A 23,496-nucleotide genomic window follows, 5' to 3' on the forward strand; every position below is an offset into this window, starting at 1 on the left:
CCAATACCTTCTAGACTCTACAGGCACCTATACCCACATGCCCATACATACACAGACACATACTTATACACATAGTTAAAAAGTAATAAAAATAAATCTTAAAGTTGGGGCTGGAGAGATGTCTCAGTGGTTAGAGATGTCTCAGTGGTTAGAGATGTCTCAGTGGTTAGAGATGTCTCAGTGGTTAGAGATGTCTCAGTGGTTAAGACCACTTGTTGCTCTTGCAGAGGACCAGGGTGGTTCAAGTCCCAGCACCCACATAGCAGCTCACAATCATCAGTAACTCCAGTTCCAGGGGATCCAACACCCTCTTCTGGCCTCCAAAGATACCGGGCACACAAGTGGTGAATAGACACACATGCAAGCAAAACACTCATACACACAAAATAAAAATAAATACATCTCTTAAAAACAGATAAATTTGCAAATGAACAAACAAAAAGTCTGGGCTGTTGGGATGGCTCAGTGGGTAGCGACATCTGCTTCCAAACATGATGACATGCGTCTGTACTTAGAATCCACGTGGTGGAAGGAGACTCCTGAAAGTTGTCCTTTGACCCCTACATGCACACCATGCATGGCGCATGTGCTCTTACACCTACCCCCCAACACACACACACGAAAAATCATAAAATAAAATAACAATTTAAAAAGAAACAAACAATCTGATCATAGTGTCTGTAGTGCCAGAGGCGGAGGCTGTATCGTGAGAAATACATACAAAATATTGGGCCACCATGTAACTAAAAGCACCTCTCCAAAAATAGAGGCGAGGCCTGCTCTTCGCCTTATGAATTCCTTTTCTATATAAAACATTTGTGTTATTCATACAACTTTGCTTAAATAAAATGACTCAGTTGCTGTTGTGCAACAGACCCAGGAAACAATGTTTCTTATTCACGGGGCACTTTGCCTCATATTTTTATTTGTGGCCATCTAGATGTCAACTATTTTTTTATGACACATGAAAGAACTTGACACAGAATAAAAATCAGCACTTGTACATCTTTTTCTGAATTTTATTTTGCTAAAAAGAATCTACGTGGAACAAAAAAAGAAGAAGAAAAGAAAAAAGAAAAACAAGAAGAAAAAAGAAAAATAAAAAACATGCAAAATAGTTTTGTGCACACCTCTAACATATATTATAGTCCACTTCAGAAAACTTACCAAAAAGAAAGGAAAAAGACCCAAAACAAGATCACTCGGGCTGAAGTTCACATTACAAAGACCAGGTTGGTGGTACAAACACTGCCAGTACAGGTCATTCTGCGCCAGAGGTGAGCGCTCATCAGCACACTAGATTAACGCCAACCTAAGAGGTGAGCGCTCATCGGCACACTAGATTATCGCCAACCTAAGAGGTGAGCGCTCATCGGCACACTAGATTAACGCCAACCTTGGAGGACAAGACAACTGTGTTCCTCCTGCCAACTAGTGAAAACTGCTGCCAGTCACAGGAAAGCCAGGAGAGTTACCTGGACGTCACATAGCCTTCATCTCAACACTACGCAGACTCACCCTGTGTGCATTCTTGAAACTAGCTCCCTTTCCCGCCACCTTTAAACTGGTTTTTGGCAGTGCTGGGGACCAAAGCTGGAGCATCCTGAATGCTAGGAACATTCCGGGCCACTGGATTATACCTAATCCCTAAAATGTTTTGTTTTTTAAAAATAAGAGTCCTTCAAGAATATACATGAACTGTTAACTAGTTAAAAAACAACTATTTAATATAGAATGATAGTGATGCTTTCCTTTGGGATATTTTGCTTTTTTTTTTTTCTTAAAGATCCTACAGAAAATGATAAATTATACAGGAGTGGTGTCTGTGCATATGTATAAAAATCTTTAAAAAGAGATTTGGGAAACATAATGGTAGGGATTTTTATTTCCCTTCTTCAAGACCAGCTCTTGATCATTAAAGAGATACTTTTTCAAAAAAATCAACTGCTTAGAACCTTTGTTTAGTCAGCAAACTCCTTATCCCTATATATTTGAACTTTCCAAAAATAAGAGACCACATAAGGTGCTGTTCTGTATCTCTGAACAAATCTCCAGGCTGTCCCAGCAGGATTTACTCAGCCTGGAGCTTTGCATCTAAAGTAAAGAAGGGCTATGTGGTAGGAGCACAGTTCGGACCTTCCCATGCTGCTTGGTGGGGATTGGGGATTCCATGCTTGGAAAACTGTGGGCTTCCTGCCAAGCTATGTCTAACTGGGAGATGACAGTCTCCTGGAAGCCTTAGTTCTCAAAAGAAAGAGGTTGAATGCATTCCTCAATAGCCTTTCAAATGTGCAAAGAGAAAAATCCAAAACAGGAGCAAAGAGAGAGGGCAGTGAGTCCGCAGAGTGCCTAAATACTGTGCTCCGGTGAGAAACACACATACCATACACACACACACACACACACACACACACACACACACACACACACACACACACACAGCCTGTTTCAATGCCATTTCCAATGTACATCCTTCCTAACAGCACTTCCTAGAAAGGAAAGTGACCGAACCATTTCCAAACCCAGAAAGGAAGCCACTTTCTTTACCTCTACCTAACCCCATGTATCTATAAAGGACTCTGAAGTCCAGGTCTATTTCAATAAATATTCTAAATCCACTCAGCTATTTTCAAACTATTGTCCCAAATGGCAAACGTATCTTTTCCGCTCCTTGCAGCAGTCAGCATGATTACATAATCGGTGTGCTGCATTTAAAGGAGCAAGCAAAGAGCAGGTGCAGCCCTGAAGGTGGGCATCCTGCAGCCCGTGCTGAGGTTGGCAGGGAGCGAGTTCCTCTCCCCATGCACAGGTGGGCCTGAGAGCCTGTTCCGCTATCCCGTGTTTGAGGCCATCTCTCTTTTCTTTCCACTGAGCCTGTCTGAGGGTGGGGATGAGGAAGATCTGGTCTGTTTGAGGGTGGAGATGAGGAAAATGTATTTCATCCCCACCCACAACGTGAGCAGTCATGGGTGGGGGTGAAATACATGCACAGAACAGTCATGCTCAGGACCTTCTTCAAGCAAAACAAAGGTTAAGCCTGACCCAGAGTCCTTTGCAAACCTCTTCTGACACATTGTAAAGCAAAACTGGAGAACCCCACTTTCCCATGACAATTCAAAAAGGAGCAAAGCCTTCCAGGGACATTGGAGGTTTCAGGCTGAAAGGGGGAGATGCAGAGAGAGCTCATCTTTTCTCAGTTGTCTATGGCATGAGCCAAAGACCTTTCTGGAGCCTCTCCATTTGCCCAGTGGTGGCCCGACATCACTTCAGATGTCTGGGATCCCCTTACAGGTTTCACATTTGTTCTACATCTGAAGTCCAGTGTGCAGAGGAAGCCCTGAGATGCTGATGGAACAGCTCTTCCTTTTTTGGTGAGGAAGGCCCAATGGGTCTTAGCTTAGGAGCTCTCAGTGCTGGCTCTAAAAATAACCCCACAGCAAATACTGTTTGGCACATCATTATGTTTGCCAAGGAGCTCTCCAGAACTCTGCTGCGTGCTTTGGATTCTCCATAACTACCCTGAGCTCTGTCCCTACACTGGTGACAGTGATGGCCAGGGAGGTGTATCATTTTTGAACATTGCTTTTTGTTTTTCATTTTTGATTTCTTGGAATCCTTTCCCAAAAGTCTGAAGTGCGGTTCCAGCCATGGATTAATTACTAGCTGGGTTTAGAATCTTCTTTTGGCTTCTAGTCTGAACTATGCAAATACATAATCTGTGTGTACAAGAAAAGACTAAAATTAGACTTCAAAAGGCTCAATCATTCCTCTCCCCCTCCCCCTCTCCCCCCAGAAGAAACATCAGCTTCTTTGACTCCTTCATTGTCGGTAGCAGGAGCAGCCCAGGCCTGGCCCGCACCAGCCACTCTGGGCCCCTACACGTTGATGGCATGTGCATGCTTCTTGCACAGTGGTTTGTCTTTCTTGGAGTAGAATGGCTGACCCTCCAGATTCACATGGCAGACCTGGGCAGGAAAACAGAGTGGTGTGAGATGGGACCTTGCACAGTGGAAGACATGAGCAGAAGATTTCAGACTAGCACAACATGGCAGACACGCTCCTAATCCCAGCATTTGGGAGGCTGATGCAGAAGGGTCTTGAGTTCAAAGACTAAACTTGGCTGTATAGTGAGGTCCTCAGAACCACATAAACCAGGCTTGATGAGCGTGCCTGTAATCCTAACGCTAGGGAGGTGGTAGTAGAAGGATCAAAAAGCTCAAGGTCATTTTAACTGCTTGAAACTCAGTCTATAAAACATATAAATAAATACCAATGTAAGATAAACATAAACATTTTGAAAAGCATAGACTCAAATAAATTAAATCTAGTGGAATAGAGAATACATGTGATTAAAAAAAATGTCTAATTCCTGCTATGCTGTGGGGAGCAGATGAAGTCCTGAGTGAATGTATATTGTTGACATGAGCAGAGGCAAGTAAAGGACCCCAATGCCTCAGACCAACAGGAATAGTAAAGACTTCCCTGATCAGGCACAGGGAAATGACAAAGCAGTCCCCTGGTCTGTGTGCAGATGTTGACTGTGGTGGTTTGAATGAAAATAGCCCTCAGGCCCATAGGGAGTGATATTATTAGGAGGTGTGGGCTTGATGGAGTAGGTGTGGTCTTGTTGGAGGAAGTGTATCACTGCAGGTGGGCTTTGAGGTTTCAGATGCTCAAGCCAGGCCCAGTGGTTCACTCTCTCTTCCTGCTGCCTGCTGATCCAGATGTAGAACTCTCAGCTCCTTCTCCAGCACTGTGTCTGCCTGTGTGCAGCCATGCTTCCTGCTGTGATGATAACAGACTAAACCTCTGAACTGTAAGCCACCCAATGTTTTCTTGTATAAGAGTGGCTATGATCATGGTGTTTCTTCACAGCAATAGAAACCCTAAGACATTGACCATGTGTAGGAAATGTGTACCACAGCTTCCTTCTCCTGGATGTTTACAGCCTGAGACTACTCCCCTATAGATATTAGCTAAACCTGCCTCCCTGTTTAGCTCTATATAATAAGCTGGCCTCCTCGATTCAGATGTATGAAATAAACTCAGTTTCTAAGCTTCTGCTGGTGCCACTCCATCAGAGAACATGATGCACCCAATCCTAACTTTTCCGTTCACGTGTTTCCTCTTTCTTCTTTTCTTGTTGCCCCAGTTAGGACAATCTCTTAAGCCATGCAAGGTTGCAGCACTATCCAAAGTATATGTGGAAGTTAAGTCAATCTCCACAGAAAGGACTAACTTTTTTTTTTTTTTTTTTTGGTTTTTTGAGACAGGGTTTCTCTGTAGCTTTGGAGCCTGTCCTAGACTAGCTCTGTAGACCAGGCTGGCCTCGAACTCACAGAGATCTGTCTGCCTCTGCCTCCCGAGTGCTGGGATTACAGGTGTGTGCCACCACCACCCCGCGATTAACATTTAAGTATATTATATTAGTAAACTAAGAAAACATCAAAAATTATTCTCACTAAATAATTAAGAAGGGAAATAAAGATCTCTCAGAGATACTATACCTATTCATATAACAAAGTAGATAAGACAAAACCCTCAATATCTCATCACCCATAATATGTCATGAGAGTAACCAAAAATTTAAGGGAAAAGAAAGTACCCAATTAAAAAAATCAGTAGTGCCCAACGGGAATGAGGCCTTACTTGTGTACTACTAGGGGCATATTAATGCAGTTTCTTTCAGAAGGAAGGTAACTGTATACATTTTTGTGATACAGCTTCCAATGGGACGCAACCATGGGGGAAAAGATCAATCACACACAGAAAAGTGTGTTCAGGAAAATATTATATGTTAAAACAAACAAACAAACAAACAAACAAACAGAGAAAAACCAAAGCTCTTTGTCCCTATGATAAATATATACAAGAGTAGTTTGGATCTGGAGACATTCTGTAATGGAGGGAACCTAATTCATCCTTTCTGAGGTCACTGTAGGATGGTCTCATTTAAGTCTCACAAAAACTTCATCTGCCTTTTCTCAATTTCACAATTCAAACACTGGGACTCAGAGAGCCCAAATATTTTGCTCAAATCACAGATGTAGTACAGCTGGGAATCATGTCCAGGGCTGTAAGAACCCAGTTCCATGGTCCTTGTTCTTGAATTCCGCAGCAAAATAGGTTGTGTTTATTTGATATGGTTCTGAGCTCCTGGCTTGGCACAGAGGGTGTCTGAGGTGTTGGGTTACCAGTATGTGGGCCAGACCCCAAGTGGGCAAGAGTCAGCTTGGAAGTCACTCTGGCTGGGATGGGCTCCAGTACAGAGGGCACTGAGCATCCCTACCAGGGAACAGAATTAGAGGCTACATCTACATCCTGACCTCAAAATAATTCTGTTGTTAATGTGACAGAATCCAGAATCACCTGTGAGGGATTGTCTTGATTACATTAAGTGATGTGGGAAGACCTATTTCAATTGTGGGTGAAACCATTCCCTAGGCAGGGTGTCTTGGAGCGGATAAAATGAAGAGAGTGAGCCAAGCAACAGCAGCAAGCATGCATTCATCACTCTCCTCTGACTGTGACCAGCTGCGTCCAGCACCCGCTGCCTTGGCTTCCCCACCATGATGGACTGCATCATGAGATAAGATAAAACCTTTTCTCTACTGAGTTGCTTTATCGGAGTATTTTATCACAGCAACAGGAAAGAAACTAAGACAAGTTCTCATAAACAGGTATCCACAGGGGTGGAGATAATTTCCCCCTGAGTTGAGCATGGTGGGGAAGTCAAGGCAGCGGGGGCTGGAGGCAGCTGGTCACAGTCAGAGGAGAGCGGTGAATGCATGCTTGCTGCTGTTCCTCGGCTCACTCTCTCCATTTTATCCACTCAACAAAGGCTGGAAAGGGACATCATGATGGCCCAGTTGGGGAACTTATACTTGGATTATCTGGGGTTTCTAGTGTTTCGTGGAAGCCAACAGACTGAAAATTACCTGGGAACACACCAGGTAGATAGAGTGATGCTGAATGCAACCAGATTTGGAGGTGGTATGTCTCCTAAGGACCCATGTGTCGGAAGCTCACCCCACCTTAGCTTTGTAGCCTTTATTTGCTATGCTTTGAACTCGGGAAGTTGCTGGCTTGTTGCATTCCCAAATTGCTCATAACTGTTAGCTCATTTTCCTGTTGAGATTCTAGATTCCATGAAGACAGATGGAGACTTGCTTCGGGATACTCCTACTCCCCAAATTCCAGGACAATTTGGCAAGCTGAATTCCTCTAAAGAATGTCTACCAGGGCCAGTGGGATGACGCAGCAGGTAAAGCGCTTGCTGTGCTAGCCTGACAGTCTGAGTTCAGTCTCTGGAACCCACGCCATGGCAGAAGGCGAGAACTGGTCCCAGGAAGGTTTCCTGACTTCCACGCTCAGGCCGTGGCACCAGAGCGCCTACTCACATACATCATTCATACACAGATACTTAACACAATGCTAATACAGTTTAACATTTTTTAAAAAATATGCCTTCACAATAATAAAGTTTAAAAAAGAAAATATGTGGGAGATAGAGAGATGGCTCATCAGTTAAGAGCACTCCCTGCTCTTGCAGAGAACCAGAGTTCGGTTCCTAGCACCCACATCAGGCAGCTCACAACCACCTATAACTCAAGCTCAAGAAGCTCTGACTCCTTCTTTTGCCTCTGTAGATACCTGCAGTCACACACACACACACACACACACACACACACACACACACACACACAGAGGCATACACACACAGAGGCATAAATATAAACTTAAAATGGTAAAAATCACACACATACACATATATACACATATATGTGTGCATATAGATATATATTTTATGTGCATATATACATACATATATATATTTTATATGTATGTATACATGCACATACATACATACATGTGACTGAACAGGAGCTGGATAGTGCATACCTATAGTTCCAGCCCTGCCTTGGGAGGTAGAGTCTGGGAAGTGGGTAATTTTCCAGTTTATTTCAATTTATTGGCATCCATGGGCCACTAGAAGCCCTGTGTGATCTTTGGCTAAATACTGAGTTCAAGAGACCAGCCTGAGCTACATAAGACTTTGTCTCAAAAAAAAAATTAACAATGTTCTATACCCCCTGATTTAGCTGATGAAGAAACAGTACAACCATAAAAGAGCTGGTCTGAATCTTTCTTATTGTTTGGTTTGGTTGGCTGGTTGGTTGATTTGTTTTGTTTTTTAATTATCATTGTTGTGTGTGAAGGTTAAAAAAAGTCAGATGAAAACATATGCTCATTAAAAATGATTTGGAGCCAGGTGGTGGTGGTGCACGCCTTTAATCCCCAGCACTCAGGAGGCAGAGCCAGGCTGATCTCTGTGAGTTCGAGGCCAGCCTGGTCTACAGAGCAAGATCCAAGATAGGCACCAAAACTACACTGAGAAACCCTCTCTCAAAAAAACAAAACAAAACAAAACAAAACAAAAAAAAAGATTTGGAAGCTGGGCATTGCAGCACAAACTTGTAACCCTATCACTTGAGAGGCTGAGACAGGAGAATTACTTCAAGTTCAGCCAAAGCTATGTGGTGAGACCTTACTGCAAACAACAAGGGGATTTAGAGCCAGGCTTGATGGTGCACACTTGCACATCCAGAACTCAAGAGGCTGTCGGGAACTTAGGCCTATTCTGGCCTACAGAGTAGACACACAAACAAGGAAGTGATTGGGTAATGTAAAATGATAGACAGAAGACTCTTGAGAAGGAGGAGGAAGAGGAAGAGGAAGAGGAGGATGAAGAGAAGGAGGGGGAAAGTCTGATTTGGGGATTTAGTAAATGGCAGATCATTTGTCTGACACATACAGAGCTCAGGGTCAACTCTTAGCACTGAGGGAGAGAGAGAGGGAGGGAGGGAGGGAGGGAGGGAGGGAGGGAGGGAGGGAGGGAGGGAGGGAGGCAGAGATAGCCCTCAGAGTTTTCTAACCTAAAGATTTCTTCCCGAACACTCGAACCGTGTTCTACTTCAGTGTCCCCACAGGGCAGTGAGTGTCACACGGGACTGGCTCAAGAGGAAGACTCTTATCCCATGTCACTTTCCAAGGACAAGATCTGCACAGTTTCTCTTGGCACATCATCTAGGCATTGCTATGGGTCTCTCGCCCTCGGCTGGTTTAAATTCTCAGAACTTTGTTCTACCCCAAACCTTACTTCCTTCTGCTTCTATTCTAGAACTTCTATGACTCCAGCACAGCAGACTCCAGGGAGCAGCCCCTCGATGACGCCTGCCAGGATCCCCTCTGCATGCAGCACAGCCCCACCCTCTCTCTTCAGCCTCTGTGCCTCTTCCTGGGCCTTCTCCGGGTCTCTTGGATCCTCCTAGACACTGGGTATCCAGTCTTGTGGTCAGTCAAGCATGCTGCAGCTTAAAAGAGTCAAAGCTTCTATGCTCTGTCTGGCTGAGCCCCAGCCATGTGGGAGACCATTCTCCAGGCAGGTAGTTACATGATGTCCCCTTTGGGGGAGAAGCCCTGACATATTTAAGGAACTTTTAAAAGCAACTAAAGAATCTGTTCAAAGAATGTTAGGAGTGGTAAGGGTTTGAATTGTGTGACTTAAAATCCATATACAGAGATCCCAGCACTCGGGAGGCAGAGGCAGGTGGATCTCTGAGTTCAGGGCCAGCCTGGTCTACAGAGCAAGTTCCAAGACAGCCAGGGCTACACAGAGAAACCCTGTCTCAAGGCTGAGGGGAGGTCATACTGGAGGAAGGTAGCCTTTGCTCTTTGCTCCAATATGACTTGTAGCCTTGTAAGAGAAGAGATGCTTGTGGAGACAGATATATACACAAAGGAGAAACCATGAGAAAATATAGATACAACTTGGGAGGTAGAGACAGGAACATCAGAAGCTCAAGGTCACGAGGCTTAATTCCAGCACTTGAGAGGAAGAGGAAGGCAGATCTCTGTGAGTTCAAGGCCAGCCTAGTCTACATAGTGAGTTCCAGGACAGCCAGGGCTACATAGTGAGACCCTGTGAAAAATCAACAATGATGTTCAAGGTCCTCCTCAGCTATAGAGTTCAAGGTCAGCCTTGGCCTGAGATACCTAACACACACACACACACACACAGAGAGAGAGAGAGAGAGAGAGAGAGAGAGAGAGAGAGAGAGAGAGAGAGAGAGAAAGAAAGAGAGAGAGAATGGAAGCAAAGACTAGAACGATATAACTAACCAGGGAATGAAAGATGGTTAGCAACCAGAGGAGAGAGAGTGTGGCTATCTATCAGCACTTTGAGTGTTGATTTCTGTCCTGCTGAACTATGAGAGGATATGTTTCTGCTGTGCCTGGTATAATAACCTTATTATGCCGGGCGGTGGTGGCGCACGCCTTTAATCCCAGCACTCGGGAGGCAGAGGCAGGCGGATCTCTGTGAGTTCGAGGCCAGCCTGGACTACCAAGTGAGTTCCAGGAAAAGGCGCAAAGCTACACAGAGAAACCCTGTCTCGAAAAACCAAAAAAAAAAAAAAAAAAAACAAAAACAACCTTATTATACCGTAGGAAACTAATACACAGTGAACACAATGTACCCCACAAAGAGTGGGGACAAAAGAGTAAAGTACAGAACTCAAAACATATGGCAGTGAACTTGATGACTAGGATTGTTGTCCATGCTAAGTACCTAAAAGATTATTCAGGCTTAAACAGATATTTCTCATCTATCTATCTATCTATCTATCTATCTATCTATCTATCTATCTATCTATCTACCTATCTATCTATCTATCTTTCTATCTATCTACCTATATATCATCTACTATCTATTTATAGACAGGGCTTTCTATATCCAAAATGGCCTTAAGTTTACTGTGTTGCCAGGTGATGGTGGCGCACACCTTTGATTCCAGCACTTGGGAGGCAGAGGCAGGCAGATATCTGTGAGTTCAAGGCCAGCCTGGTCTACAAAGTGAGTTCCAGGACAGCCAGGACTGTTACACAGAGAAACCCTGTCTCTGCAAAACAAAACAAAAATGTTTACTGTGTAACTGAGGATAACCTTGAACTTCTGACCCTCCTGCCTCCATCTCCCAAGTGCTAAGATTATGTGTATATTCTGCCACAGTTGGTTTATATGATGCTTGAGATTGAGCCCTGGGCTTCATGCATGTTAGGTTAAACACTCGATCAACTGAGCTATATCCCCAGCCCCTAAACAGCATGATTATGTCATACATACCCCAAATTCACCTTGAGTAACTCTGGTTCTTAAAATACTAATAGTTCATTTTCCTATATAAAGTTAAACTAGTTAGACTGACATTACAGAGATTTATTAGGGAATGAGTATTTCCTGTTTCTAACTCGAGTCTGGATAGTGGTAACACCGTTTCACAATCTCATCTCGGCTGAAAGCCCTCTAAAGGGAAGGCCAGTCTCCCAGGCAGATGCCCTGATGATTCAGCTAACTACACACAGTTAATAGTTAATCTCAGGCTCATCTGCTGGCCGCTGTACATCCAGCACAGGACCACTTAGGAAAGGAAAGTGATACTCATCCTGCTTTCTAAAGGCTCTACCAAGAGAAACCTTATCTCAGCCTTTCAGAGGCCTAATCAATAAGCCAGGGACTGGGGTTCATGGTGAAGCCTTCACACCACTTCCTAACCAACGCAGCATGTGTCCGGGGAAAGCCACCTGCTTCGCTAGGTCATCGTTCGCTGCCCTCACCTATTGCAGGTAAGACAACATTCTGGTTCTCCAAATCCTAGGATACTTTGCTGCTATTGGTCTGTAAATAATCGTTGGGACTACTGCTTCCTTCACCCGTGACATATCAAGACATGGCATTGGCAAACGTTAAGAGCCAGTAAGGTACCAGAGTGCCACGGTTGTATCCTTGTGTGTCAAGGGGTTGGCCGACCAGGCTGCACTTTGTCCCTTCTATCATCCTGCTCGGACAGCTGGAACTCTCGGCTAGAAACGTACCGCACAGATGAAGCAGGTGTCATGCCAGGTGTGGCCCAGGGCTTCAATAAACTTGTCGCCAGCTTCCACAGGAAAATCACATCCGTGACACTTGGTGCTGAACAGATTGATGTAGTCTGAAATCAAAGTCAAAGTGAGGCAGGCAAAAAGAGCAATCGGCTACATAGACCCAGGACCGGGACAGCCCCCACATGAGTGGGCTGGGGGAGCGAGCTTTGTCATCTCAAACAAAATACTCACTTATGTGATTGATTTTGTTTTTCACTTTTTTGGGAATTTATACCAATGTTGTATTGGCTTAGACTTGGACTTAATTACCACCTTGTGCTAGCTTGATCTGAAAATTCTTTCTGGTATCGTCATGAACTTCCTTGGGGGTGATTGTTTCTTTTATCTCTGTCTCCTCTGGTAGCCCAAAGAAGTCAATCCCCAAACAGGAATTTAAAAAGTATTCTTTATTGCCCATTCACTAGGCTTATTTTGGAAGAATGAGGGTCTTTTTTTTTTCTTTCAGATTTTATTTTATTTTTAGTTTTGTGTGTATACATGAGCCCAGGTGTCTACAGAAACCAGAAAACATTGTTGGATCCCACAGAGCTGGAGTTTGTAGGCTGTTAAAGCACATTATGTGGGTGCTGGGAACAGAACTTGGGTGCTCTGAGCAGTATGTGCTCTTTTTTTCTCCCATCTTTTTGTTTTGTTTTGTTTTCAAGACAGAGTTTCTCTGTGTAGCCCTGGATGGCCTGGAACTCGCTCTGTACTACACCAGGCTGGCCTTGAACTCAAAGACCCACCTGCCTCTGCCTCCCAAGCCCTGGGGTTAAAGGCGTGTGTCATCACAACCTGGCCAGTTTGTGCTCCTAGCTGCTGAGCTCCCTCTCCAGGCCCAAACTCTTTAAGGGGTTTTTTAGATTTTATTTATTTATTTATTTATTTTTGGTTATTTGAGACAGGTTTCTCTGTGTAGCTTTGGAGCCTTTCCTGGAACTCACTCTGTAGACCAGACTGGCCTCAAACTCACAGAGTTCTGCCAGCCTCTACCTCCCTAGTGCTGGGATTAAAGGTGTGTGCCACCACTGCCCGGATATTTTTTATTATTAATTATGTGTATGTGTGTGTGTGTGTGTGTGTGTGTGTGTGTGTGTGTGTGTGTGTGTGTATGGGGGATATTATATGCACATGAGTGCAGGTACCCATGGAGGCCAAAAGAAGGTGTTGGGTCCCCAAGAACTGGAGTTCCAGACAACTGTATGCTCTCTGACATGGGTGCTGGGCAGTGAACTTGGGGTCTCCGTAAGAACTCTATGTCCTCTTAAGCATGAGCCACCTCTGCAGTCCGTCTTTGAGACTCTTCAGTAATTCTAGAATGGCTTTTGCTTGACCATTCTTCTGTCACTGAGCATTCATGGTGACAACAATTTTTAACTACTACAAACCCTATTTGAGCTACTTGACTTGTCCTCCTGCTCCTCCCCCAACAAGGGAGATAATACTACAAAATGCTCTTCATAAACTATACTGACTACTTTCCTAACGACAGTGCTGTGATGTGAATGGGTCCCCAGGTTCACACGTTGGAAGCCTACTCCTTACTGCAATAGTGTTGGGAGGCAGAGCCAACTGGAGGCATTTAGGTCATACGGCCTCTATTTCTTGAATGAATTAATGTTATTATTGAGGGACTAGGTGCAGAAGGAGTGGGATTCTTATAAAATGAGCCTGCCTCCCATTGCCCGTTTTTTTTTCTCTCTTTTGCCCCGCACACCTTCTGCATAGGATGATGTAAGAAGACCCTTAGCAGGTGTGACCTCTTGACCATGGACTTCCCAGCCTTCAGAAGCATGAGCCAAATACATTTCTGTTTATTGTAAATCCCCCTGCCTCAGACGTTTGGTTACACTAGAACATGATGGACTAAGGCAGGTGACTTTCCTTACAAGAACCTTAGCATCAAGAATCACACCTTACTTTTGTTTGTCCTTTCAACATAACAGCTAGTTGGTGGCCAGTACTCAAAGTACGGGTGTAAATCAGTAAATAGTGAATTCACCACATTTGTGGCCAACAAGTGGGTTAGTAAACAGTGAACAAATCTGATCTTCACAATGTCTCACACAGACGGACTTTTTTTTTTTTTTTTTTTTTTTTTTTTTTTTAATTTTGGTCTCGTTTTGCGGATGAAGAAATTGAGACTCAAATAAAGGTCACAGTCCCACACCTGAGGCCTCATCATGTCTGTGCTCCTTTCTCAGAGCACATTCTACTATACGACTATAGACATTTTCTCGATTTTTCTAGAAGAGTTCCATCCCTTTGAAGACTTCATTCCTCTCTGCGTTCCCCAGCTCCCCAGATGTCCTTGTCTCTCCACTGCTCTACCACAGCTGGCTGGGTTCTGTTCACCTCCTGTGGACAGTATGTCTATTCATCGTCTCAGACCACACACTGAGAGGCAGGATGCCATCAAGCTTACAAACATGGAGTGTGAAGAAAGAAAAGGCTAGTTCAAAGTCCAGCTCCATTAAGGAATTCTTTAAACCTGGGGCAGCTTCTTAGAACTGCAGCCTTCCTATCTATATAACTACAGCACCAAACTCGGGGGACTTATCACTATTGACCAGGTAAGAAAAGCATGAAGTATTTGGCGTAAACATTAACTGTTGGCTCCTATTTTAGAACTCTTCATAAATGGTTAAAGGGGAAGAGAACCCATCCATTATTCATCCATCCATCATTCTTGAATGTCCATGCCAGTACACTCCACATTAATGACTTCGCTTAAGATTCCTTTTAATATTTATTTATTTTATGTATACTGATATTTTGTTTGCATGTATGTCTGCACACTGGAAGAAGGGATTGGATCCCATAGAGAGTTGTCAGCAGCCATGTGGGTGCTGGGAATTGAACTCAGGACCTCTGGAAGAGCAGCCAGTGCCCTTAATCACTGAGTCTCTAGCCCAAGATTGTTTAAAGTTTCCTATTACTATTATTAGTGTGTATGACTGTGCCACGGAGTTTGTGTGCAGGTCAGAGGACAACTTACGGGCTTGGCTCTCCCCTTCTACTTTATGTGGATTACAGGAACCACATTTTGGCAGCCAAGCTTTCCTGGCAAGCACCTTTACCCCCTGAATCATTTTGCTGGTCCCTGCTTAAGGTTTTTGAGGACAGAGATCTCACAGAAACGGATATAGATTATACATTCAATATATGTTCTATGGTTAAAAGATGAACAGAAGAAACAAAAATGCTTCAACTAGCCTTATTAAATAGTAATTCCTCCCCTCGCTTTTTTTTTTCATAAATTCGTTCTTAAAACAGCTTGAATCTACTTCTGGAAATTTTAGTCTTGCTTACTGATTGATTTTTCTATTTTAAACTTGATTTTGTGTAATCTGGAAGCTTTGCTTTAAAAATTGATAGCACAGATTGACTAATATTATTTTTTAAAAAAAACATTGGCATTTTCATTTACTCTATAAAGGGAGACTCTCACTAATAATCAGCCTCCTTGTTCTTTCTCATCTGATTTTCTGGTGCTGCTGTTCAGCCTCCAAGTCTGTGTTGCCCTTATAGAACCCTGCCTCAGAAAGAAGCAGGCTGTGAAGGAAGGAGGGAGGGAGGGACTGAAGAGCCCGCCAGCCAGGATGCCTGTGACTCCTGAAATTACCACAGTTCCCCACATGTTACACAAACACGTTACACTTCCAGGTACAGAGAGATGGAAGGAAGCCTGAAAAGCACCACAGGCAGGGAGGAAAGAGCGCTCTCCATTCCACACCTCGGCCCTTCCTGCTTCCATCCTCATAGCAACTCCACAAGGCAGGTGTTTACAATCTCCCGGAAGTTTAGCAGCTTTACTCAAGGTTACAAAGTCATCTCAGGGTAGAGCCAGGAATTGAATCTAGGATGCGGTCTAGAGCCAAGGCCCCCCTTCTTCAGACTAGACCCCTAAGATGACATCTAGAGCCAAGGTCCTTTTCAGAGTAGACCCCTAAGATGACATCTAGAGCCAAGGTCCTTTTCAGAGTAGACTCCTAAGATGACATCTAGAGCCAAGGTCCTTTTCAGAGTAGACCCAAGTTTCCAAGTCAATATAGCTTGAAAGATTTCTCAAGTAGTTAGGGAACCAATGTGTGACTCAAATATTAGAAACAGGGAAGGGAGCAGAGACTGGTGTATAAAGTACATTGTAACTCTGACTGCTTTTCCCCAAAAGCTGAAACCAAATGAGCAGGGGGATTAGTTCAGCTAATGTATAATAGCATGATTCAGCCATTAAAAACAAAATCAGGAGCTTGTGTGAAGCCCTTGGTTTGATTCCCAGTACCGCACATGCAACAAAATGCACAAAACCCCTTCTTTCCCCGACAGTAGGATGCGGGTGGACACAGGCGGGACTTAGTTTTCTATGCCTGCCTGTCAACCCAGATGGGAGATGGTGCAGGGTCTTCCAGCATGGTGTCCCATTGCATCCTCTCTGTACCACATCTCACATGCTTACCTTTCTCACAGTACGGCTCTCCATCCTCCATGTGGAAGAGGCTGTTTCCAAAAGGTTTCTTGCAGGCTGCACAGACGAAGCAGGTGGTATGCCACGTCTGTCTCAGAGCGTGCATCACTTCCTGGAGGGGAAAAAGAAAAAAATCCAAGTTCAGGACAGAAAATATCCCAGGGGAAAGGGAGCTTGGCTTGGCTTCTGAATCAGGCCTGGCTGCTGTCCAAGTAGCCTAGGGAACAGGGCAGGAGGGCTCACAAAGCAGGTGCTGGGGAAGGCAGGGGAGGGTGGAGAAGGGAGGTCCTGCTTATCGGGGCCACTTTGCCCAAAGGGCACTGAGAGTGAGGGCCACAGGTGGATGAGCAGTGGCCAGGCTGTGAAGCAAGGGCTTGCTTTGCAGAGCGCCAGCACCATTCGAAGCTGGTGGCATATGTGTATGCCATTGCTTGCCCCAGCTAACTAGTTCCCTGGCTCAGTAGTTAGGGGGAAACTGATTCCATTCTAGGATGGAAACGGAGTTGCCTTCTCTGTTACCAGCAACTTATTGATAGGGTTTCTAGCGGGACCCCAAAATCTTACGGGAAGGGAAGAAGTCGGTCCAGGTGAAGAAAAGACAAGGGTCGAAAGAGAGGGGTGCTGCCCACTTACCCCCATGATCTTGGTGTTGCACTTGGCACAGAGTGGGGCAAAAAACTGCTCGTAGCACCGTTCGCAGTAAACATTGTTCTGCTCCTCCACAAAGCACACATCTGCCAGGGAGTTCTTGCAGTAGGCACAGTTGAACTCTTCTGGATGCCAAGAGCGACCCATGGCTACCAGGAAAGGGCCCCTGGCATGGCAGAGAACAGCACGAAAGTGAGCCCCAGAAATTAGGACCAGATCTTTTAAGAACCCCAACAATCTTCACACGTTTACCTAGTGATGCCCACTTTGAGGGTCCTTCTAACGAAATAACATGTAATTCTGAGAAAGCTCCACGCAGAAAGACGTCCATTGTCATGTCGGTAACAACAAACAGAACCGGAAGATGGGCATGGGGGTGCACACCAGCACTTGGCAGGCAGCTCTCTAAGAGTTCAAGGCCAGTCTAGTCTACACAGTAAGTTCCAGGCTAGCCAGGACCACACAGGAGACTCTGCCATAAACAATCTGACACCTAACCAACAGAACCTGGACGCAATTCAGTATCTACCACAGAGGACCGAGCAAACACGTCCCAGGATTCAGTTCATCACAGGTTATTCTGTGAGCAGTGATGACCGGGGCCAGCTTTTATTAACTACTGAGTGCTCGGTGCTCTTCCAGAACAGTCTTACATTTGTAACAGTTCTATGAGGGAGGAACTATTGCGATGCCTGAGAATCAGTAAAGAAACAGAAGCACGGGAAGGCCCAGGAACTCATTCAAGGTCCTGGAGCCAGGAAGCGGCAGACTGCACACACACACGATGCTTCCGTTTCAGATTAGTGTTCAGAGCATCAGAAGTGCCAGAAAACTTCACGTTCTGATTTTTTTAGTTCCGTGTTTTCTAGTTCTCTGCTTGTTTGTTTGTTTTTTTGTTGTTGTTTTGTTTTGTTTTTCTTTTTTGTTGTTGTTTTGTTTTTGAGAGGATCTTACTTTCTAGCCCTGGCTAGCCTGGAACTAGCTTTTAGAAGAGTCTAGCTTTGAACTTACAGAGATATTCCTGTTTCTGCCTCTCTAGTGCTGGGGACCAAAGGTGTGTACCACCATGCCTGGCCCCTGTTTGTTTTTTAAAGAGTATGCTTTTCACATATGGAAGCACATACCATGCATATACTCAGACAAACTGCATTTAATAAGCATGGCCTGAGACCCCTGAAATATATATATATATATATATATATATATATATATATATATATATATATATATATATATTTTTTTTTTTTTTTTTTTCCCAAGACAGGGTTTCTCTGTGTATCTCTGGCCATCCTGGAACTCACTTTGTAGACCAGGCTGGCCTCGAACTCATGACTTCTAAAGAAAATTACTTGCTTTAATTTCAGTGAAGTGTCTATCAGAGCCTTAAGAGGCATGGGACTGTCTGTAGAAAGATCCAGAAGCAACTCTATAGGAAAGCTGGGTCAAAACCAGCACTGTCATCCAGCTTGCAACGTGCTCAATAAACCTACTGACAACAAGGCTGAAGATTCCCAGAACCCAGCCTTAGCCCAAGGGGGAGCTCCTGGCACCGGGCACCAAGCTGGGAGCTTCACCCACTTACCTCATGGAATCCTCCCAACTCCCCAGGGATGTGGGTGTCACACAGGCATGGAAGCTAAAGCTAATAGAGGTGAGCCCGAGAGACCCGAGGCTGCCCTGTGGGGCCGGCCTTTTGCCTCTATCTGCCCTCCCAAAGCCCGTACCTGATGACATTGTTGCAGTGCCCACAGAGGGGAGCCCGGCTGCTGGCTGGGAAGCGCTCAGCTCTCTGGAAGGTGCCCCTGGTGAGAGGGGTCACCTGTGGACCTGTTGGGTTGTAGGCTGGAGCTCCCCGGGGCAGGGTCTGCTTGCTGACAGAGGTAGTGCTCTTTCCAGGAGCAAACTTCTGAGAGAAGTTGTCATCGGTCACCCAGGGTGGGCGGCTGGCAGACTCAGCAGGGCCCCCACCGTAGGCTGCTGATGGTGTGGGGTTATAGTTTGGAGCAGGGGACGGGGTATAAGCTGGTGCAGGGGAGGGGGAATAGGTGGGAGCAGGGGAGGGGGTGTAAGCAGGAGCAGGGGAGGGGGTGTAAGCAGGAGCAGGGGAGGGGGTATAGGGAGTGGGACTGTAATTGGCTCCTGGGGACGGGCTGTAGGTAGATGCAGGCACTGTAAGCCAAAAACACCCAAAGAATACGCGTTAGGAATTCTTTCTCCCTCATCCGTCGCCCCAGCCAGAGAACCATAAAAGATGAGCTTAATATTGGAACAGTATAACTCCAATTGTTAAAGGAGAGGTAGGTGTTCGTGTGTGTGTGTGTGTGTGTGTGTGTGTGTGTGTGTGTGTGTGTGTGTTGGAAGGAATCCAGGAACTCAAGTACACTAAGCAAATGCACTACCACTAAGCTACAGACCCACATGCCTGAACTTCTCAGTGAACCAGATTTTCACTCTCAGCAAGAGCCTGGATAAACAAGGGTGGCAGCAGAGCCCTGGGGAGCCTTGCACAGGCCCCAGGAGGAATGTAGCTGTAAATATTGTGGCTGTTCAGGGTGGGGTTCTGCCAAGCTTTGGCTACTCTGGTCCTATAAAAGATGGGGAGCAAGATTAGGGAGTGTCTGGACAGGAAGTGGGTAAGAGCCGGTCAACTCAGCCTGGAGTGGAGGATGTTTCAGTGGGGCCCTGGATGGTGATCTGACTCCCAGACATCCCAATCAGAATGTGTTTGCTCTACTTGTAACTAGTCTAGTCTTCAAGACAGAGCAGATGTCCAGGAAGCTGGGTTCTCAGGTTCATGTTTCAAGTTCATCTACTATCGCTGTCTTGAAAATAAGGTTTGACTTGATTTGTGCTGGGAAGAAATTCTGTCTTGATTTGATAGGTTGCCACCTATCCTAGTCACTCAGTGAACCTGGGCAGAGGTGTGAGCACCATGCAGCCCAGGGCTAGCTGCTCAGTTGGTCTTTGGCTGGCCCTGCCAGGTCCCTGCTCCCTTCTCCTGCTCACCAACATCACCCTGTGCAGACTGAGAGTGCACATGACCCCCTAGAGGTTACCATGAGGGACAAGAATGGATTGCACTCCCACTGAAACCTCCTGCTTGCCTCCTCCGAGAGTGGAGAAACTGAGTTCATCACACAGAAAGGGCATTGTAGTTGCTAACATTCTGCCAGGGCCCTCACAACCCAAGATTGCGCTGTAGAGAACCCCACTGCAGAGACAGCTGAAGAGATATAGCTGTGTGTCCTGAGCACCTGGTCAGCCAGTTCTTTGACTATAGCAAAGATGGTTCTAGAAAGCCTCACCTCTGTTCCCAGTCTATTCTTCTGGGCAGAGCACTATTTTACCAACAAGGAAGCATTTCGTGATAGCCTCCCTGCCCACATCCAAGGGGTGAGATGGATTGTACTGAAGCAGTTCTCTCTGGATCACAGCTGGTCTCAGAACCGTGACCCTGTCTGGTCTCTTTTTCCCATCGGGTGCCCTGAGCCATCTTGGGTGGCTCCAACTCTATGCCTATTATTCCCAGATGACTGGTACTTCAGAACTGGGAAGTGCAGAGCACCTATGTATCCCCTTGCTAAACCCTCCACAGCCCTGCCCTAGAGTGATACTGGCTCCCAAAGGTGGATTCTCCAGCTGGAGTCTTCCTCCTCCCTTATGGGTGAGGCACATAGCAGGTCGGTCAACTGAGTCAGATTCGGCATTATTCCCTTTTACACTCGAGGGCTTGACAGCTCAGGGGAAGTGGCAGAGCAAGACTGTAAACCTTCCTAAACCCCAGGCTGCCTCTCTAAAGAACACAAATCCAACTTCCATTGGCGTACAACATCACGGAGAAGTCACGTTTAACACCCAGAGGAGACCCCGTGCTCTGGAAGGAAGCACAGTCCTAATCCGAGGCTTGGGACTCAGTGCTTAGAGCACCTGCCTGGCATTTTTGAGACTCTGGGCTCCCTACCTAGACTTCTCCCTCAGGAGAGCCCTGGTTTCACACTCTTCTAAGACTTTCTGGCCGTGCATCCTTGAGTAAATAAATTCATTAACCTTTCTGAGCCTGTTTCTTCATCTAAAAATGATATTGAAATAACTGTAAGGATTGAAGAATGTAAGAAACACAGTGCTTAATTAAGTACCTGATACAGTGTGTGTGTGTGTGTGTGTGTGTGTGTGTGTGTGTGTGTGTGTGTGTGTGTGTGGAGAGAGAGGGAGAGAGAGAGAGAGAGAGAGAGAGAGAGAGAGAGAGAGAGAGAGAATGTGATTGAGGGCAAGGATGGCAGGGACAGTAGCATCTGGGTTTCAGGGTTGGAATGGACTATCAGCTCATCTCAAGGCCTCCCATGGTCATGTGGCAAGCCCCGAGCAGGTGTACTGGAGGACAGCATGGGGAGGAGGTGTGATTCTCTGAAGTCGGATTGCTGGGAATTGAACCTATTTTCCGGGCTGGAATGAAGGATGCCCTGCCTACCTCCCGGGGTGTGGTGGGAACCTGCAGGAGTGACAGCACTTTGTAAAGCTGTAAGTCCCAAGCTCAAGGTGATCCACCCACTTCAACAGTTTTACCTTGCTTCCTCGGGTCCAGGGGGTCTCAAGATGGGAGGGGCAAGGGCCACTTTAGAGAAAGAGAGCGGGGATCCCACAGAACTTCAAAGCAGCTTCAGCCCTCTTTTGTACACTTTGGGATTCTCTGGAAGTTATATCTTCCTTTCTCTTTGCTTTCATCTCATTTTTTCCTATCCTTCTTTTCCTTCTTCCTCGTTTTATAAACCACAGTCCTCTGCTAAAAGTGATTACGAGCGGTAGTTTTTGCTTGTTTTTTATATGTTTGTTTGAGACAGGGTTTCTCTGTGTAGCTCTGGCTGTCCTGGAACTTGCTCTATCAACCAGGCTGGCCTCGAACTCAAAGATCCACCTGCTTCTGCCTCCTGAGTGCTGGGACTAAAGGCAAGCACCATCACATCTGGTGCCAAACCTTTTTTTTTTTTTTTTTTGCTTTTTTTGTTTTGTTTTGTTTTTACATATAGCCCAGCCTGGCCTGGAGCTTACTATGTATTCCAGGCTAGCCTCAAAAGTTCAATGATCTAGGGGCTGGAGAGATGCCTCAGCGGTTAAGAGTACTGGCTGCCATTCCAGATGTCCTGAGTTCAATTCCCAGCAACCACACGGTGACTCACAACCATCTGTAATGAGGTCTGATGCCCTCTTCTGGCCTGTATACATAATAAATAAATAAATCAAAAAAAGTTCAGTGATCCTTGTGCCTTGGCCTCTTGAGTGCTGGATTACAGGCTTGTGCCCTGACACCTCACTCTAACAGGGATTATGAGCAAAAGCCCTGTGATGTCCAAACCATGGCCTTATGTGGTCTCTAAGTACCTGAAATGCTTAGTATAAATTAAGATGTGCTATTAAGTGCAAAAATTTGAAGACTTAACAAAAGAATATAAATTGTCTCAGTAGTAATTATCTTATATTGATTATATGTTAAAAACTGTTTATTTCTTTATTGAATGTGCTCAGACATATGCCTGCATGTATGTCTCTGTACCACTCACATGCCTGGTACCTGGGGAAGCCAAAAGAGGGTGCAGATTCTCTGGAACTGGAGTAACAGATGGTTGTGGGTCCTATAGAAGAGCAGCTAGTGCTCTTGACCACTGGTCCACCTCTTCAGCCCCTTGTTTGTTTATTGTTTGAGCCAGGTCTTGGTGTTACCCAGACTGACCTCAGTGACTTTCCTGCCTCAACTTCCCAAATAGCTAGCATATACCAGCACAGTGTCTGGCTCTAAAACATTTTTAATATACTGAGCTGCATCTGGAAAGATGCCCAGTGGTTAAGAGCATGTACTACTCTGATGGAAGACAGGAGTTGGGTTCCTAACACTCATGTCTCACAGCTCTCTCTCTCTCTCTCTCTCTCTCTCTCTCTCTCTCTCTCTCCAGAACTTTTCTGTGTAACGACCCAAGCTGTCCTGGAACTCACTTTATAGACCAGGCTGGCCTCGAACTCACAGAGATTCACCTGCCTTTGCCTCCCGAGTACATGTCTCACAGCTCTTAACTTTATACTCAGGCTTCAGGGGATTCTACACCCTCTTCAGGCCTGTGTGTGGGCAGCTGCACTCAAGGGCACATACCCACACACAGCCACACACATACATACATACAATTAAAAGGGAGTGAGGAAGCTGAAGATATGGCTCTGGAGATATGGCTCAGTGGTTAAGAGCACTGGCTGCTCTTCTGGAGGACCTGGGGTTCAATTCCCAGTACCCACAAGGCAGCTCACAACTGTCTGTAATTCCAGTTCCAGGTGATCCAACACCCCCACATGCAGGCAGACCACCTATGCACATAAAATAAAATAAATATGTATATACATACATACATACATAC

General features: G+C 45.4%; 1 protein-coding gene across 8 annotated transcripts in view; it reads right to left on the minus strand.

The window, feature by feature from the left end:
• Window positions 1–1,005: 1,005 nt before the first annotated feature.
• The window catches only part of Ldb3 (LIM domain binding 3), a 64,540-nt gene continuing 42,049 nt past the window's right edge, over window positions 1,006–23,496 (minus strand). For 7 of the 8 annotated variants that reach the window (XM_042284336.2, XM_042284335.2, XM_015995618.3 and 4 more), the window contains 5 exons: window positions 18,823–19,267; window positions 17,084–17,264; window positions 16,442–16,562; window positions 11,935–12,050; window positions 1,006–3,965 (listed from right to left, as the gene is read on the minus strand). In XM_042284336.2, coding sequence (XP_042140270.2) covers window positions 3,876–3,965; window positions 11,935–12,050; window positions 16,442–16,562; window positions 17,084–17,264; window positions 18,823–19,267 — 953 coding nt within the window. In that variant the 3' untranslated portion in view covers window positions 1,006–3,875. The remainder of the gene's footprint in view (window positions 3,966–11,934; window positions 12,051–16,441; window positions 16,563–17,083; window positions 17,265–18,822; window positions 19,268–23,496) is intronic. The other variant, XR_013042211.1, reaches the window with a different exon arrangement.

Source organism: Peromyscus maniculatus, chromosome 9, assembly GCF_049852395.1.
Source record: "Peromyscus maniculatus bairdii isolate BWxNUB_F1_BW_parent chromosome 9, HU_Pman_BW_mat_3.1, whole genome shotgun sequence".
Taxonomy (NCBI): Eukaryota; Metazoa; Chordata; class Mammalia; order Rodentia; family Cricetidae; genus Peromyscus; species Peromyscus maniculatus.